This window comes from Tauraco erythrolophus, chromosome 10 (assembly GCF_009769465.1).
Source record: "Tauraco erythrolophus isolate bTauEry1 chromosome 10, bTauEry1.pri, whole genome shotgun sequence".
In the NCBI taxonomy this organism is placed as follows: domain Eukaryota; kingdom Metazoa; phylum Chordata; class Aves; order Musophagiformes; family Musophagidae; genus Tauraco; species Tauraco erythrolophus.
Window position 1 is genome coordinate 7830462 of NC_141474.1, and position 19101 is coordinate 7849562.

The 19101-nt window shown below is 47.3% G+C and overlaps 1 protein-coding gene across 1 annotated transcript; it reads right to left on the minus strand.

Moving 5' to 3' along the window:
* Positions 1–3351: 3351 nt before the first annotated feature.
* On the minus strand, positions 3352–7055 carry LOC147528168 (uncharacterized). The gene is made up of 3 exons (XM_086617706.1): positions 6906–7055; positions 4442–4679; positions 3352–3725 (listed from the first exon to the last, which is right to left on the minus strand). Exons 1-3 carry the CDS (start codon positions 7053–7055, stop codon positions 3352–3354), a joined length of 762 nt encoding a protein of 253 aa, XP_086473832.1.
* Between the last annotated feature and the right edge of the window lie 12046 nt (positions 7056–19101).

Genomic DNA, 19101 nt, shown 5'->3' on the forward strand with positions numbered 1-19101 from the left:
CTCAGAAGTGACTTTCAGAGCAGCCTGAGAAGCCTGTGTAACTGTGATGTTCTAAACAATGTGTGTCTGTGCCTGCTTAGAGGAAAGGCTGCACTGGTTTTGATGTCCTTTGTGGCACTTTTTGCTTGAAAGTCTGAATTAAATTTTCAGATCTTGCTAGAACAAAAAATAGGCAACCTCTGTTGACCATGGAGAGTGTAGTGTACCAGTGTGGTGATGATAGGTGGCTTGTGGCTGTTTGTTGAACCGAAATACTGCTGAATATCTTGTGGTTAGTTGTATTCAAGTATTTATGTTTTTAAAAATCTGATTATTCCTTTTATAGGACCACATTTTGGCTCATTTCTGAAGACACAGAACTCTGTACTTCAAGGGCCATTTCCACGTCTGATTCTGGGGAGGGGTGGGGGGACGTGCAGTGTGTGAAGCTTCTGGGAAAGCAGAAACTCCCCGAGTCCTGTAAAAAACAAAAAGCATTTTTCCTGGTTGAAGGCACATGACTAGCTATTTATACAGTTAATCTCATGATGCATTCACTCTCCTTTAAATTATACTTCCCGTAGATTAGAAAGCACATATAATGAAAAGGAACCATGGCACAGAGAAATATATTACTTTTTCATAACCCCATATCTCAGTGAAAATGCTCTCCAAGTGGCAAGTGATAATTTAAAAATGTAAAAAAAAAAAAGTCTTTTTGGCACTGCATTGATTTGATAATTCTTCCTAACAGCTTTCAGAGAGGCAGGATTTCCAACATGAGGCATTTGGGGAACCTTGTCTTTTACATCTGCTCCGCATTCCCAGATGCCAGGGGCAAGGTGAGGAGACACGTTTAAATTTCCAAGGAATCTAAACAGCTTGGTCACTGGCAGGTTGTGGGAGGAAGGGCTGGAGTGCTCTTAGTGTTTCTTGGCATTCATGATGCTGGCTCCATTGAATGTGAATACCCTTGCCTGAAGGCAAAGCCTGACTCAGAGAGAAAAACGGATAGGTTTGCCTATTTATTCCTGAAGAGCGGGGCAGGGATGGAAGGCCCAACAGCTTGCATAAGATACCATGGGAAGCACTGTTGTGACCATCTCTGCTCTGAGTGACCTTCTGGTGGGCATGTTGAGAACATCCCATGGAGCAAGGAGGCTTCCAGGCAGTTTCACTGAAGTGGCATTTCCACATCTGTCTTCTGCTTTCATCCCTGCTTTGGGAGTCTGGGTCTTGGAGCCAGATCTTCAGGTCAGAGTGTTGCAGGGTCTGGGATTTTGCTGGTCTGACATGTAGAACAAGACATCCTTCATCCCCAGTGGCCCCTTCTGGGCTTGTTTTGTGCCTTGGAAAGTAACTGGAGAGGCTGGTGGTGTGTATGTCTTGGCATAACAGCGTCTGCCGAATGCTGAAGCCTTGTCGCGTGCCTCTCCTGCCTGTTGCTTTTCCTGCCTGCATCAAGGCTTCATGTGCTTTGATGTGTGGGCTGCCCTGGGTACAGACATCTCCTCTCCTCTCCTCCCCATCCCCATGGGGTTGGGCTCCCCTGTGTGCCGGGATGAGGACTGAGTTTGGCACTGCCCTGGGACTGTGCAGCTCAAACTAATCTTATTCTGTGCAGACACTGCCAACCTCTCGGAGCAGAAGAGGCTGTTTAGTGAAAGTAGATGAAGAGTAGAGAAATGTGTCAGTCAGTTATCTTCTCGGTCCGTGTCAAAGAAGTGAAATACACTTGCGGTTTTTAAGATTTTTTTTTATTATTATTTTAAACTAAGGAAAATCAACAAAGTGAAGTAAGAACAAGAGTAACATTTTAATTGGTAAAAGCTCATATGAAACAAAACACAAGATATCTCTGCAGAAAGTCAACTCTCAGTTCGTTAGAGTTACAATACATAGAATATAAAATTATATGAGCAAATAGCACCTCGAACTGCCTCAACCCAGCCCAAACCAATATTTATTTCCAGCCAGCTTCTCAGTTGCTTTCCTTTCCCATGAAAATCCATTCACAAAGCTGTGGCATGCTCTGAGGAATGGTAGAGGCATTTTTACCCATGAACGTCTGGGTGGCAGGAAAGCAAAGCACAGAGCCCCTGGGAGAGCCTGCCCAGGCAAGGGAGAGGAACCACGCTATGGGGCATCTGGGCTGTTGTGCAGCCACAGCAGCCTGCTTTTCCAAGAGCACTTTGCCTTTGATGAGGTCTTGAGACCTTCCTGTGATCTGCAGGTGATTGGACGCTCATCTCAGGAAGCACAGCAGATAGCCAAGCCCTCAAAGCGAGCAGCATCTCAGTACCTGCTGGTTCCCCAAGCAGGGGAAGGATGTGCTGCTCACGTTACCCACCTCCCTGCTGCAGGACTGGCACGGCCTGTGCTTTGTGCTGGATATAGAAACTCTGCCTGGGTGAGGGGAGGGGTAGGGGGGGATGCTCAGCCCTTCCCCATTTCATGTCAAGACTGTGTCCGCTCTGCTCTGCCCTGCTTGCAACACCTGCTACACAGCATAGTGAAAAATGCTGGGAACAGTTCTACAACCCTCCATCCTCTGCTCTGTGCCCGCTCTCCTCATATGCATCTTTCTATCGTTCTCCACAACTTCTACTTACTTACAGCAACTTTCATTGTGTTTCTGTGCTACTCAGCCAGCGGCGATGCACACTTTGTGGCAGCTGGATGCAAAGCAGCTGCCCTGGCTGGATCCGCAAGCTTGTGGTGGTGTGCGTGTCCGGACCAAGCAGGGAGCTGACATGAATTCACAGAGGTGCAGCACTGCCTGTGCTTGACTGGAAAGGTCTTTGTGCTCTGAACTGCCCACGAAGATGGGTAACGTGGTGTTTCCCTTGCTAGTGGCAAGGCTGTGGATGGGGGTGAGAAGCTATCCTTCTATCACAAACTGTTTCTGAACTATCTTGTCCCTCTAGACGCATCGCTTCATGGGCTGGTTGTGCAGGAAGGATACAGAATACCTTAGCTTTACATAGCACCTTTCGTTAGAAGGTACTGACGTGTACCCACCTCTGAAGTGCAGCCTCCTGTAGAGCAGAGCTCCTCCCCAGCTCAGAACAGACTGAATATAGTGACTTGCTTTTCCAGGATCTGAGAGTCAACCCCGTAATGCATCAAGACCTTTTCCTCCCAGAAGCATCTTTCTCTCATACTTTATGACGATCAGGTGCCATCCATTATTACCAAAGTTTGCTATTCACTTTGTTTTACACCTTGCTATGTCACTGCAGGGTACTAGCCTACTATGGCACGTACTCCAGCAAGTTGAATTTCATACAAAGAGGAATTGCAGAATCTTTATCCATGCCCTAGGGTTTCCTGGAAGGAATAAAGAAGGAGCTGACTCAGAGCAGAATCCTGCTATATTTTATACAGGCCCCAATAAGTCTGATCCTCTTCCAGAATATGGTCAGCATCAAGATTTATCTCACAGTACAGCTTTTCTCCCTTCTGCAGGAAAAAGGGTCTTGCAAAATTTATCGTGCCCTTTCCATCTTCCGTCTTTGGTCCCACAACCTTGTTAAGGAGGAGACTGCCTGGCTTTTTGCGCAGCTCCAGTGCAAAAGACGCGTTTGTATCTTTCCAGAGGTTGATCTGAGCGTAGATTAAGTAGTTGCCACTGTGCTCGATTACGAGGTACTGGTCATGGTCCTTCTGCACAACTCCGTCGCAGTGCACTAAGTTCCACACCCAGCTCATGTCACCTTTGAGGTTTGATGTAGAAGGCATTTTAACTGAGGAAAACACAGGCAAAATGGATATGACAATTAATGATACTTAAGGACAACCTTGTTCTGTACACGAGCATGTTTTGTTACTGTTTCCCATTGGTACATCTCACTCCCTACTCCCTTCCTGACTTTATTGATAATAATAATTTTTGTTATTATTATTATTTTTCTGCTTGAGTTTACTAACTCCTCAGAAGTGCTAGGAAGGGGTCTCAATCTGCCAGGAGAGGCTGTGAAGAACCTCCACAGCCATGAGTGGTTTGGAGGGGCTCCCTGCCAGGACAGGTTAGCTGATGAAAGCACGCTGGAGATGGAGAACCATCTAGACTGAGGATTGGATCTGAGCTGGTCTCTAATAAGAAAAAAATCATGGACAGAACTTCATCTGGATCTGAGGATGATGAAGGTGGTTACAGTAATCTTCTTTGTCCTTCACGAGAGCTGAGCCTGCAGGATTTTCCCAGGTTTTCCCCCTCTCCCTGCACTGGATGAACACATGCTGTCAGCACTAAAGCTAACGACGGGTGGCAGCTGGCATACCCCTCGCTGCGCACACTCACACACTGCGTAAGGAGACGGCAACGCACAGCGGGGTTAGACTGAGCGTGCTGTGAGGGTGTGTGTGCCGGCTGTATGTGACTCAGTGAGGTCTCAGTGCAGAATGGATTACATACCACGGAACGGGGACACCCAGCTCAGGCTACAGTACTGGTCAGTACCTTCAGCCACTGTGTCTGCCCAGGTGGGCTCCTGGCTGGTTGAGGTCTTGTACAGTAAACAGTCATTAGCAGAAGTTTTATGCATGCAGAAGTCTTTAACTGATTTAATTAAATCTCTCTGAAGGTCTGAGCTGGTATATGGGCTGTTACTGTAGGACTGCCCTAGGCTGAGCTTAGGGAACTGACGACTAGCAATTGGCAGCACTAAATCTGACCCTTGTGACACTGATTTTACCAGCTGTTTTCAGAGAAGTGCACGTGGACTGATTCTGTCTGACAGCGCTGGCTGCAGAATTGGGGTGCTCTGTTTGTTGTGACCACGGTGCCCTATGGGCTGTGTATTTCTGCAGTCAGAACTCACGCTTGTCCTTGGACCAGTTGTAACCAGGCATGAGGGCTGTGAGACAGTCATCTTTGTCACAGCACAAGTCTGACAAAACCAGAAAGCAGGTCTAGTATCGCCATACTTACAAGATCCATGTGCCCAGCATGATTCTGTTGCCTGTGGAAAGAAGCAGTCTTGGTCAGTGTTTGCTGCTGCAATTTTTCCATCTATCAGTGACCTCAACAGAGAAGCATTATCATTACAAGAGCTCAAAAGCTCCAGGAAGGGAAATAACCTTTTTATCCATAATTATAAATAAACACAAGCGGTGATTTGTTAGGAAAAAACAGTTGTTTTCCAACAAAGTTCAAAAGGTTTAAAATAGATCAGCATTTTTGACATCCGTTTTGGTGGTATTTTCACAAAATAAAAAAGACAGCCATCAGCAGTGCCTAGAGAAGGTCTACACTCCTCTCAGGTGAGAGGACTTTCATTTCATCCCTGGACTCAGCTCTCGCAGGCTGTTGCAAGCGATGTTTCTGTGGACATGGGCTCAACTTAAAGCCAACGCATACACATGGGGAGCTGCACGGTGTTGTGCTAATTCACCCCCATTAAAACCATGAACCTTTCGTTCTGTGCATCATAGTTTGAAATCTAATCAGAGCAGCTTTCCAGGGCCCTTCCAGCCAAGGGAAGGAGGCAGCTTCTTGGGTGCCCAGGTGGTAAACTGTAAGCTGCAAGAGATGTCAGTCTATTCCTGTGACTCATGGCTCGGTGTTTGCGTATGGAGGTCCTGCTCTTCCTACACAGCAGCTATGTTCTCCCTCTGGCTGGAGCCCGTAAAAAGCAGGCTTGGGATCAACTTACAGACACAGGGACCCGATTCTGTCTCGCATTGTAATGGATGCAGCTCTGAAATGCTTAAAATCGCTATTGAAGCACTGCCTCATCTGTTCCTTAGGAAGTTGCTGTCCCGAGTGCTGGGGAGGTTGTCAGCTCCCTTGCAAGGAAAGGCTTTCGTTACCCCGTCCTGCTCTCCCCAATTCGTATGAATCAACAGGACCAAAGGCAGTTCTTTCACTTACCAAAGTAACTTTCTGCAATATAAAAAAAAAAAAAAAGAGAGGAGGAAGAGTGAAATATGTGTGAAATTCTGTGTGCATCTGTGTGCTCACTGCCATGAGAGGGATGCAGCTCCCAAATAGATGAGAGAGGCTGTGGCTAAAAGTACCAAAGCCATTAAAACCCTTTTTTTTTTTATATTGTCGTCTAAATGATAGTACTGTAAGGGCCAAAGCAGGCTCCTCTCTTGTGAGAATTTAGCAGTTTTCATGTTTTACAAAAACAATCAGTGCCTTGTAAGATCAGTCCTCAGAGGAGTTCCTGGTGTCATTACGCCACAAGAAGCTGGCAGACCATAAGAACAAACCATCCTGCCTCTTAACAGAAGGGGACTTTTCCCTTGCCCTCTTCTTCCTCAGAATTGAAACTTCAGGGAGCTACACCACTGCAGGATATGTAAACCAGCATCCCAAACTGGCACTTGGATCCTCCAGAAGACTGACTCACACTTTAGAAACCAGAAAATAAAAACCTGGCCTTCAGCAAATGAGTCACTTGCCTCACCCTGTATTTCTGTTTGTTGCAATACATACAGATAAAGACAGAAAAAGCCCATTAAATCAGCTAATGAAACACAGAAGGCAACTTGACTCCGTGACCGCTATTTGGGCTAGATTGTATTAGCACTTGGTAAAATCAAGAGTGAAAAAGCTTCATGTCTGGTGAAATACCAGAACTCCTCAACCTCTCCTGTCCTTACAGAGCATCATCAGTTGGTATCACATTAGGACAGCGCACCTCAATGGTGCAGCAGACAAAAGAGAAATAAAAACTGTTGGTTGGTTGTTTTTTTTTAACTTACTGAAATGAAAGCAAAATGCCGAGACATTTACTCAAGGAATTGGTGTAAACATCATCCGCTGAAATCTTGGAAAGTAAAAGCGTTAGCTGTCTCCAAAAGAGAAAGAATGACTAAGTTGCAGTTAGTTGATGGCATCAATGTAGAAATGTTAATCATTACGAATGATACATGCGTTGAATACTCCAGAGTTAGGAATTTTGCTTTGTCCTTACCTGCTTATGATGGAGCAAACAGAAGACTACAGAAACGAGGGATGAAATTATAATCAAAACAAATAATAAAGTATAAAAAGCCGCTTGACAACACGAGAATTTTCTTTTCTGTGGAATATTTCCGTTCTCCAGTGAGTTCAGTGGTTCCATGATGCTTATCCTCAAGACAGCTAGAGGTGAGGATGCCAACAGCACCACAGTTGAGAAAGGCACTGCTAGAATTCCTGAGGTCTTTATGGCCAGAGCAGAGCATGGACACGATTTTATGCTGGAGATTTTCCCATGCTAATAAAGCTAAGAGGAGGAGCCATGGTGTGTTTCATCACTAGCCCGGGCTAAGGCATTTCCTCATGAAACTGAGGCAGAGAACTTTGGCTCCTGGCCCAGAATGACCGAAATGAAACTCCGGCAACAGGCTGCATGGGCTCTGAAAAGCGCTTTGGACTTTCATGCAAGGAACCAAGTTTACGAACTCTCCAGCAAACGCAAAGTGAAGGGATGAGGTGCCAAGCACAGGAACCTCCCGATGGCTGTGTGCGATCTTCATCTGTCTCCGGAGGTACCGGTGTTTTTTATGACTGAAAAGTTGGCACCAGATCAAATCTGTTTCTCGTTTTGGCATCACAACTCTGATCACTGATGACAGAAGGGCATTTTTGCAGTTCCCTGAGGACATGATTCATGCAGTAAAAGTGAAACTACACACAATTAAAAATGACTGCAAGCAAGCACTGCTGTGGAGCCACAAGTATAACCTTAGCGGCCGATGGAAAGAGTTGCATGCAACCACCAGCCTTGACCTCCGCACTGACGCCGTTTGACGAGGAAGGAGAGTAGAAATAGAGTTGGGATTTTGTAAATAGCTTTCAATTTGCAGTTTGAAATGAGCTGGCTGATTTTTAAAGTCTTCCTTAAATATTTTTTAATTTTGCCCTTTTTAGTTTTTCTTTTACCTGCTTTTGAATTCCTTATTGTGGGAACAAATTGTGAGTTAGGACCTCTATGGAGAAGACAAAAAGAAAAGAGGAAAGAAAAAGCAGATAGGCATGAGAAGTAAAAAACAAAGGAAAACTAAACAACACCTCAGAGAAATATAACTTTAACTGTCAACCTTGAAAGTAGTTTCTATTTTTACGTTCTGCACATTCTTTTGAACTTTCCTTCAATAGGAAAAAGTGTTCTTAGTTGGTGTTTACTGAAAAAAGACATTCTGACACACAAAGATGTCACTTAGAGATGTCTGTCAGCTCTACTGCACTCCCTTGCTGAGGATGGGTTTCATGGAAAATGTCCTTTATACACTTTAGTCTTGCTTCTGGCCTTCCCTCTCCTCTTCCTAACCTGCAGAAGCCTCAACTTCTCCAGCTGCACAGAACCAAAGTTAAATATCTGTGCTTGCAGAGGAGTGGAATGGAAACAGAAATTTTGACGGGGCACAAGAACAAAACTAAAAAACCTGAGCTGTTGTGTTAATACTCCATTTTTCAAATTCTCACTTAGCAGTACAGCAGGTCCTTAGCACGCATATAATTCAGGGTGAGACAGAGGGAAACCTGCTTGTGCTGCTCCAGAAAAGAGCTGAGCTGCTAGGAAGCTCCCAGCCATGCTGCTGCCGGTGCAGGAGGATGTGCCATCACCAGCCTAAAGCCACCCACTGCTTTCCTGGCTTTTTGCAGTCGAACCTGGAGCTTCTCACGCAAAAGGTGGGAGGGAGTTACTCAGAGCAAAGCCAAACATGGGAGGGTGGTGGTGGAGGCAGCAGCAGCAAGCTGCATGCTTGGGGCCGGCCCCTGGCCAGGGTTGTTTGCCCCTCAGGACACACTTTGGGGGGAGATTCAGGGCAAGCTGTGGGAAAGGAAAGCCCCAGACACCCTCAGTGTGACTTTTCGGTGGCCCCCTCAACTCATACCAGGTTTTCTGCCTGCCTTAGTAGTGAGTTCACCTGACTAACATCAAGGAGACAGGGTACTTTCCACAAACTCCTTTGCAAAAAAAAGTGATTAAGGACTTGGTCTGTGTGGGGAGACTTATGAACCTCTATGACACATGTCTTCCTCTGCGCACTGCCCCAAAGTGACACCAGGGAAGAGCAAATGACTGTTCCTGCACCAGCCCCTTTCGTCAGTCATTTAAATCATTGGTCCATTTAAGCTGTGCGTGTAAGAGCTGGATGATCCAGCTGTTCCTCCCAGCTGGACCAAACCCTGAAGGCACCCTGCAATGCAGCAACACCAGTATGACAAATACATGCTGTCAGCGGCAAACAGGGATTGTTTATGGACAGAGAGCTTGCTTCTCGCTCGGCATTCCTGCAGGCTGGCTTAGAAGCCCTGTTTTGACCCCAAACCAGCATTGGCCTGCGGCTCCAATCCCGCAGCCCCCGACGCTAAGCTCACCACTTGTTAAACCCCTGGTTTTGACCACAAAAAAAGACATAAGTGATCTTCATTTTAAAGCATGCAAATGAGACTTCCTGTGTCATCCTCTATGGCGCAGAGGCAGAAAAGGGTCTGGAAAGAAGTATATTGAAAAAACCCAAACCAAAACAAGTAAACATTGCAAGAAGAAAAGATCTACTAACGGCAATTTCAGCAACTTTTTTTTTAACCTGCAAAACAACCACTTTTTTTTTTGTTCAAACAATATAATTGTCAGTGCTACCACAAATAGAGCTCAGGGGTGGAAAATGTGAGTCCCGGTACTCAAAATTTGCCGTTTACTTAGATGAATATAGGGTTAAAATGGGAATGCTCATACAGGGGAGGGTTCGTAAATCTGCCTTTCTGTCCTGTTATCTGTAAATATACAGCTTGATCCACAGCAGGGAGAGAGTCGCGGTGCTGCAGTGACGTGCCGGGATCCCGGTGATGGTGCAAGCCCTGTGCAGGGCTGGAGGAGCCCTAGCAGGAGTCGGCAAGCGGCAGCATTTCGTTCTGCAGCTCCTACCAGCCTCAGCCAGGCTTGGGAGCAGCGAAAGCACTGTTTAAGTTAAGGCTTTCTTTTTATTTGCAAGAATATTTATGGCTGCATCTCAAGTGTGTTTTCCCTACAGACCTCAGCAGTTTTTGTTAAGCCAGTGTTTAACCACGTTACCCTCCAGTTAAAAAACAGGCTCTGACTAAGCCCAGCAGACAAGAGGATGCAATCACCACCACATTTGGATTCATTTTCTTCCTCATTTCTTGACACTTCTCAAAAGCAGCCTCAGCTCTCGGAATATGATTTTGCAACGAATATGTTTGTTGACATGGAGCCCACCATATGCTGGTCTTGTTTTCCTTTTCTTTCCTTTCTCTCTCCTAACAGCCTGTTAGGAAGGGACGGAAACAAATCCAGTGTCAAAGCAGCTGCGCTCCACACGAAGGAACGGGATGTGATTCTTGCCTGCCTCTTCTCCCTCGGTTCCCTTCCCTGGTTTCTTTAAAAGACAGGCATTCGATAGGCTTTGCACTAGCAATGTCACAGGTTATCTCTAGGATTTGAATTTCCATTATGATGGAATGCATGGGTGCAGGCGTTTGACTCTTAGCCAGTTTTAAATATGAGATATCTGTTGAGACGATTAAAGCAGAATTAGAAATTCATGTGCTCGAGTGCTGTGTGGTCCTAACCCCATTTCCTCTGGCTAAGCCCGTCCCTGGTGACTTGCGGCAATTTCCTGGCTCAAGCACAGACTGGGGCTCTCGTGGACTTACCACCCGCGTGTTCAGGCGGAAGCTTTCCATTAGCCCCCCTGACGCTGCGTGACGACTTTCGTTAGCGCGTTCGTCCCAGCCCCTTTCGCTCAGGCACGGGACTGCGCTTCGCAGCCTGTCCCTGAGGAGCCGCTTTTCAGAGCCTCAGCAGTCACGGCAGCCTGTGCACCTTTCAACATCAAACGTAGCACCACCCATAACAAGTACGTGGTTTGCTTTAACCCTGGAGTAAGCTTTCCAAGTCCTGACCAGCTGGTTTTCAGTGACAACAAAGGTTGCCCCATCTTTACTTTGTGGCACAGCCTTTCTTTGTGTGTGTTTGTGGGAAGGTTTCCGTGTTTCCAGCAGCTGCAGCTTTCCAAGGATATGAGAAGGGCTTAAGCAACATAGAAAAGCCCTAGTGGAGTTTCCACCCCAGTCTGCCGCAGTAGAGAAAAAGCAAGATTGATTCATTTGAATTTCAGACCAGTTGCACCGTGTGTATTTTTCACTCAGAGGGCGGTGAGGCACTGGAACAGGTTGCCCAGAGAAGTTGTAGGTGCCCCATCCCTGGAAGTGTTCAAGGCCAAGTTGGATGAGGCTTTGGGTAATCTGGTGTAGTGGAGGGTTTCCCTGCCCATGGCAGGGGGTTGGAACTAGATGATCTTTGTGGTCCCTTCCAGCCCAAACCATTCTATGATTACTGCTGTCCTCCTTTCCCTCAAACTGAGTGTTTTTGGATGGATGACAAAATAAATGGGTGGAATTGGAACAAAATTGGCTACCATTGGAAAACTGGCAGTAGGCAATAGTGACAAGATGTGTTGTCAGGGCACTCCACAGGCGGTGGTTAGTCCTACACTTCAGGGCCGGGGGATCTATGGCTGACAGGGAGCTGGAGCGGGGACCACAGCAGGGATTCCCACAGTGGGAATCCCTGACATTAGGCGTGAAGGAAGCGATCAGGCCACCCTGGCACTCTGTCCTGGCAGCCAGTGCAGGCAGCTGCTGGTGCTGGCGCTGAAGAAAGCTGGGATGCCTGCATGGCTTGGTGTGCGTTGCCTTCTCGTACCTGCCACCACCGCGTGCCAAAAGTACTCTTCTAAAATGCGGGTGAAATGTAGTGGAATCTCTAATGTTGGGTAGCTGCTGCAAACACCTCTCTCTGAATTGGTCCTCGTTTGATCTAAGGCTTAAATGTTGCTAGAACTGCACAACTCCACACCCAAGAGTGACAATACGTTGTTCTGATTACGCTGTGCTGAGGGTACACTCTGGGACCCAGAGAGGCTCAGTGGGAAGCTTGCTGCTCCGGATGTGTGCTTCAGACCCTGCCACGGGACTGACAGCCACTGGTGAGCCACCCAGCTGCTGCTGAGCTGGGCTCTGAAACAGGGCTGCGGAGGTGGGAGATGAGGGGGACACTTTCCACACCAGTGTTGGCCAAAAGCCCCAGCTGGTGTTAGAAGGACAGAAGTAGTTATCAGAAAAGCCGAGTCTTTCCCACTGCAGTTTTTTTCCAAAGCATGGTTCTTTACCTCAGTACAAGAGAGAAATTCTCCACTTAGCAAACTCTCCTTCCTTATATACTGCTTGCAATCTCCCTGGGGCACAGCCCTCTCCCAGGTGTTTGGGAGATTCCTCTGATTCTGCCTTATGCTGTCAGGGAAGCAGTGGCGCTTCCAAGATTGCCAGCCAGGACTGTGATGCCCGTGAGATGCAGCTGCCCACAGAGCAGCAGGAGATTACTCTGGAGCCTTGGAGAGAGCCCAGGCATGGGAGCTTCCCCCAGAGCACAGCTGTTAGAGAGGTGCCTGTGCTTTAGCTGGAGACTACAGGCTGTGCCAAAATCGTGACGTTCCTACGTATTCTTTTTCCTCGGCAAATCATGCTCAGTGTTAAAGACTTGTGTCTCATGCATTGTCTGCCTTCGGTTTCTACCCACTATATTTCATTCGGCCTCTGGCTGCCAGGTTGGTGAGCAGAGCGATCTGAATAGTGACTAGTTTCAGGGGTGGGTGAAGCATAATGAATGGGACCTTAGACAGAAAGTTTTCCTCTCTGTAGCTGATGTTGTGACTGGTGACCAGAGCCTTAATCCAGCAAAGCCAGAAGCTCCTGGAAGAGAGCTGCAGACAGCTCTAGGCTATGAGCTGATGGGCAGCGTGCCCTGCTCTGAGGAGAGCTGTGGGAAGAGAGGCAAAGTCCAACTGCCACCTAACATCCACAGCAGGATCTCGTATCTCCAGGGGACCTACCGACACGAACGGATGTTCTGTGTTCACAGTGCTCCCTTGCACAACAGTTGCTTCTGGTTTTGGTTTTCCAAAAGCTTTGGTTCCTTATCCCAGCTCAGAGCTTTTGATCTGAGATCCAAGAGCATTTCTTCTGATGCACAATATCAGCACTGCTCCTACAGCTTCCCATGGCTCCAGGGCAGGTTCAGGGCTGGAGGCACCTCTCCACTAGCAGCAGCAGGGCTGACCCAGGTGTGAGAAGGGCTAAGGCAGAGGCTGGCTCTCAGTTCAGGCTATGTGTTGACTGCAAGATGGCAAAGTCATCCTGTGTTCGTGTTAAGCTCCCCAGAACACAGGAGAAGAGGACGATGGTGTGTGCTGCCTTTTTGCATCAAGCGAAGGGTCTCCCAGCTGCAACGTGAGCAAGGCAGGCAAGCCCTGCCTTCCACCTGCTGGCAGTCAAACGTATCCCAACGTTTGCAAGGTGCAGCACATGCAGACGGTGAAAAGGAAGAGGGGAGAGCATTACGCTGACCTCTGACAAAGTGCATTTATTTGTAACTTCGAACAAGCTGCTACTTGTCTCCCAGCTTCATGCAGTTCATGTCCCCTGTGTTTTCTCTCTCCACATAATTTCTTTTCACTGGTGTCAGGTGTGAGTGTCAGGTGGGCCAGCCCACAAAACAAGGCTGCACTTCTGAGCTTGCCCCTCTGCTCTTTCACTCATCATCTCTCCCAGTAGCCTCCTTTGCTTTCCATCTTCACACTGTCCATTCAGAGTTAACGTTCACTTCCTCTTGGTCTCCCTTAGCCAGCAGCTGTGTAGGATGATGGTGTCATATGTAAACACCACAGTTGACGTGTCCTCTACCCTCCTCTTCTTTTCCTTGTTGCCAGCTTTCCTCTGCTTTCCCTCCCAAATGTTTTTCCATTTTGTATTTTCCATTTGTGCGTATTTTAGCATCGTATAAGCCAGATCTGCCCCTGGTGCTCCACTGGAGGTAACCATTCTTCTCTGTTGCAGCTGATAGAGCTAATGTGATGAACTCGTACGAGGCATAGGTGATCCCATAACAGTGTTTCCCAACAGGGATTTCACCAAGTGGTGGGAAATTCCATGTTCTCTATTACGTGTGCAGGCAGATCAGAGTGCCAGGTTCTGTGAACCTAGCGTGTGCTGGTTGTCGGCACTCGTGCTGGTGCCGTGAGATTCTGACACGCATCAGAGTTTTGTTTGTTTGAGAGGTGTTTGTACTGGGTCAGTTCCTCCTGCTTCTCCTAAACCACTATGCGTATGTGTTTTGCAGGTCGCACACTCACCTTGGACAGTGTGTCCGGGCTGCTGTGATTACTCTTTTAGGTAGAACTGACCATGAAACAAAACCAAGAAGAAAGTTTTTCTGCAGTAACATATTCAGGACAGGCAGCAGGGATGCAGGCTCTGCCTCCTCCATGCTGCTGCAGGCTTTACTCCTCTAAACAGTGGGGAGAAGCAAGCCTTGCTTTGCACCTGCTTGTAGGTCTGCACTGAGCATGTAGGGTCCCTGAGATACGGTGGTGTCACCCAAGGCAAAATGCAAGAACAGCAGCCCTGCATCTCCAGAGACTGGGTCACTACCACTAATGCAATGACTGGTGTGAAGACAGGGTCTGTCACTCTCAGGTCACCCCTCTCAGAGCCACTGGGCCAGGATCCCTGCAGAATCATTTCCCTTCATTGCTGAGACTCCTCCATGATGACAGACACTGGGGTTTCTTTTTTTTCCCTGTAAGTCCAAAGGTAAAAGAGAGAGATGCTTCAGAGGATCCTGTCTCATCTCAAGCATTCTCACCAGTTTCCCTCTAGACTTAAACCAAGAAAGTGTCCTAGCAGGTCCTGGGTTTCCTACCTGCTTCTTCAGTTTAGTCCCCTCACAACAATCATAAATGTAGCCTGGATGCTGACTCTTCTCTTGCACCACTTGAGAAGAGATTTCCAGAAGTGCTTCTTGTGATCCTTGCAGATGTTAGCTGAGAGCTGAAGTACGATGTTAAACATGCTGCTGGGCTGGACCTGGAATATTTCAGGACTGAATAAGCATTTTAGAGCCTGGGGCTTTTCACTAGAATTTATTCAGGACATTTTTTCAAAAACTTCTGGACTCCTGTAGTGTTATATGAATTAATCCAGAATCGCATTGTACATAGGTACACAGTCAGTTGGGTTTCTGTGCAAGAGGCTTCTTGGACTTCCTTGTTCTTGGCTGCTCTGTGCATGTTTTTGTATATTGTGGTTAAGAATTAGTGATTGGAAACTTATCTGAAAATTAGACTTGTTTCTGATATCCTTGAAAAATGAAAAAAAAAAAGTGAAATAAGAGTAATCTGAGGAATACTAGCAAATCTTGGATGAAGTGTCTCCTCTAAAATTGCTTTTTCCCATATGAGTTTAGAACCACTTTTTTCCTGGTGTGTAATGAAATTACGTATTGCGTGTTGTGACAGATCGGATACCCTCCAGCTGTGATGCTTTTACCCGCAGCCTCTAGTTTGTAAAGCCTTCTTCAGGGTGATGATATTTTGCTATCATCTTTCCTTCCCCTGCCAGCTTTAGTCCAATTCTCCCTGCTCCGCTTCTGGCTGAGCGCAGCAGTGACAGCAGCTGTACAGTAGCCAAAATGGGAGCTTTGGAAGGTAGTTTGCCTTAGACCAGAGTATGAGGGAACTTGGGTGAGTTAGTCTTAGTCTGAGCCCATGAAATGATACCAGCTTTCCCTGGCAGCTGTCTCCCTCTCCCTATGCTTACTTCCCCCCTCAGCAGCCCTTGGCAAAAGAGATGTCCTAACTTGGAGTTGGGCTGTATCCACAAATATCCCCTAGCAGCAAAAGATGTGTTTGAGGAAGAGGAGGAGCCTGACCAGTTTCCATTTAGTAGGAAAAACGAAAAGCAACTGCCTTGTTTTACGCCCTCTCTGTTCTCTAATTCTTTCCTGTGATACGAAGATGTACATGTCAGAGGCGATATGGAGGTGGAGTTATATTTAGCCACTTTCTTTTCCAAAGCAGACAGTTTGCAAGCTATCAGAAATCATAACAAGAAGAAATCTCACCAAAGGAAGCAGCATGAAGGTAGTGGCAGCACCATGTGGTTTGGATACTACTATATTACAAGGCTTGAGTATCTTCGGCCTAATTACAAAGAGTAAGACACAAGAAACCATAGAATAATAATAAATATCTTTGAATGTGTTCTCAGCGTGTGCCAGTGGTTAGAGATGGGTAAGGGTTGCTCTTTGGATCAGGCGCGCAGGTCCAAGCTTGTCGGGAGACCTGCTCCAAGCCCTTGGAAGTGCTTGCTCAGAGCTAAGGGCATTGGAGCCATCTAAGCTGTCGGTGTTCTTTGAGGAGGGCTGCAGGGATGACAGTTTGAGTCTCATGTTGCAAATGCTACTTTGTGAAGGGGTTGAGAGTCTCTGTCACAGAACCCACTCATTCCCCTTGCCCAGGTCATGCATTCAAACCGAAAGACAAGCAGGGGATTCCAGGTAGAGAGATACTTCTCTGTCTGAAACCCTATAGTAAAATGGTGATTTACCTAGTCCAAAAGGCTACAGAGTCCTTCTCAATTCCTCAGCCATTGTCACTTGGGTTGGAAAAGGCAGTGTAACCTCACTCTCTGCCCCACTTCCTCTTGCTGCAGAACCCAGGGAGCTGTAGCGTGAGACTGTAAGCATTAGCAGAAACAGCATGAATGGGACAGGATGAAAAAGTTCTAATTATGGCACAAGATCTTCTAAAGAGGCCAAATAGAGAAGTGGTTGGACTCATGTTTGCACTTTCCTCGTCCAGTGAGTACCAGCGGTCTTGGTTTAGCTAGATAATAACAGTGGTTCTGCACTGGCCTCAGAAAGTCTGTTGAACTCAATTCTTCTGCAGACAGATGGGTGAGTGAGTTTTCAAAGTCTCAGTAAAGCTGTCCCAGAATGCTGGTTCTTGTTCTCTTTTTCAGCTGTAAGCATCCCACACCCCAGGGAGGTCCTCTGTCCCCTTACCTCATTCTATGGCAGGAGCACTGGAACTTGCATGGTACGTGAAAGGAATTTGTCTAAACTATTCTCAAAGACCCCAAAGAGGCCTTCTGTTCTAGGGCTCGATTCTCCTTAAAAATGTGGAGTTTCTCCTCAGTCTCCCATGGGCTCCCAGATAAAAACCCGTTGCCTCTTTCATATCCATCCTGGGCACAGAGAACAGGATATTTCTTCCTCTTTGCATCAGTCATTTACAGACCTGAAATCTGTCCAAAGGACAACAGGACTTTTGGGAGATGTTTTCCACACCTCTAAATATCCCAGTTTTCCTTTGGATTATGTGTGACTGATTTGCGCCCTTTCTCGAAGGGGAATATTTGGGACTAGACACAGCTCTCCCACACATGTCTTCAAGCTTTCATGTACAGCGTGATGTCTGCCTTTTCTAGTGAGTATCATCTTCAGCCTGGTCCCAGCACACTGTAGCCCCCAGATGCTTTTCTCCCAAACTGTTTGTTCCTTAATGCATTTCTGTTGTGAATCAGCAATGTGCACTCGCAATCCAGAAGGCCAACCGTATCCTGGTCTGCATCAAAAGAAGGGTGGCCAGCAGGTTGAGGGAGGGGATTCTACCCATCTACCCTGCCCTGGTGAGACCCTACCTGGAGTATCGCATCCAGCTCTGGGGTCCTCAGTTCAGGACAGACATGGAGCTGTTGCAGCGGGTCCAGAGGAGGGCCACAAAGATGATCAGAGGGCTGGAGCGCCTCTCCTATGAAGACAGGCTGAGAGAGTTGGGATTGTTCAGTCTGGAGAAGAGAAGGCTCTGGGGAGACCTTACAGCAGCCTTCCAGTGCCTAAAGGGGGCTTGTAAGAAAGATGAGGACAGACTTTTCAGTAGGGCCTGTAGCAATAGTACAAAGGGTAATGGTTTTAAACTAACAGAAGTCAGATTCAGACTACCTATAAGGAAGAAATTTTGACAATCAAGGTGGTGAAACACCAGAACAGGTTATCCAGAGAGGTGGTAGATGCCCCATCCCTGGAAACATTCAAGTTCAGGCTGGACAGGGCTTTGAGCAACCTGATCTAGCTGAGGATGTCCCTGCTTATTGCAGGGAGGTTGGACTAGATAACCTTTAAAGGTCCCTTCCAATCCAAACCATTCTGTGATATCAGCTTGGCCTATATTCATTACTGGAGCTGTGGGGATCTCTGTTAGCAGAGTGGTCAGGTTTTGGTTTAGATGGATTTGCTTCAGTTACCAACTTGTTCCATCTTTTTTTTGTTTCCTTGTTTCTTTTCTTTCACATGCTGTCTGTGTAACAGCAGAACTTGGCTCCTCTGCGCAAAATCCAGATGTTCCTGGCATGGGGCAAGTATGGAGCAACGTCTCTTCCAGCAATGTGGGAGGTTGTGTAGAGAAGGATGGGATCTGACTTCCATGTGAAATCACTGAGCCTTTGGGCATGCCATGGAGTGCGTGGAGTAATCTTTGGGCACACTGGTGTACCCAGAGCAGGTCGTAGCAAGGAGCTGAGAGAGAGGAGTGGAGGTAAAAGAGGCAGTTATCTCATTCAGCTCTTTCACTTTCCTTCTGAACTGCTTTAAGAAAGTGAAGTGCTGTTTGTTTACTCATCCATCCTACTCCTTATCTGGCAGAGATCCCAGCTCACTGAGATATGAAAGAAGAAATCCTCCTTAAAGCTGTGAAACAACTGCGTGGTTCTTCCCCAGCCCGGGGCTGGGAGGCTTGCATCACCCGCCCCGGACACTGAAATTCTCCTCCTTCTAATCCTTCAGAAAGCCTTACAAATCAGCATCTCACATTGCATCACGGTCTGGCAGCCTGCCTCTCTCTGCTTCTGCCCTCACTGGTGAAATGAAACTATGGCCCTGCTGCTGCCAGTCGCCCAGCTTGGAGCCATGTGTCACTTCTGGGACAGTCTTCTAAGACACACGGCTCCAAAAAGCTTGGCAGTGCTGGGCTGCCCATTAGCTCAGCAAAAACAGTGTGCTACGCAGTGTGAGCCACACAGGGCGAGTGACCCTGTGCGAGAGGCAGCTCCTGCCTTCCCCAGCACTCCCCACCGGGCAGAGCCCAGCTGCAGGATAAAGCCCCCAGCCCTCACACTGCCTATCCTTGCCCTGGTCTGTCCCCGCTCCCAGCAGTGTTGCTCTAGGGTGACTGTGCCAACAGTATTCTCATAGCCTCGTGCATGGATGTTTTTAAAATTTTTCCCCTCCTGACTTCCTTCACATTGCATTGTCAGGCACT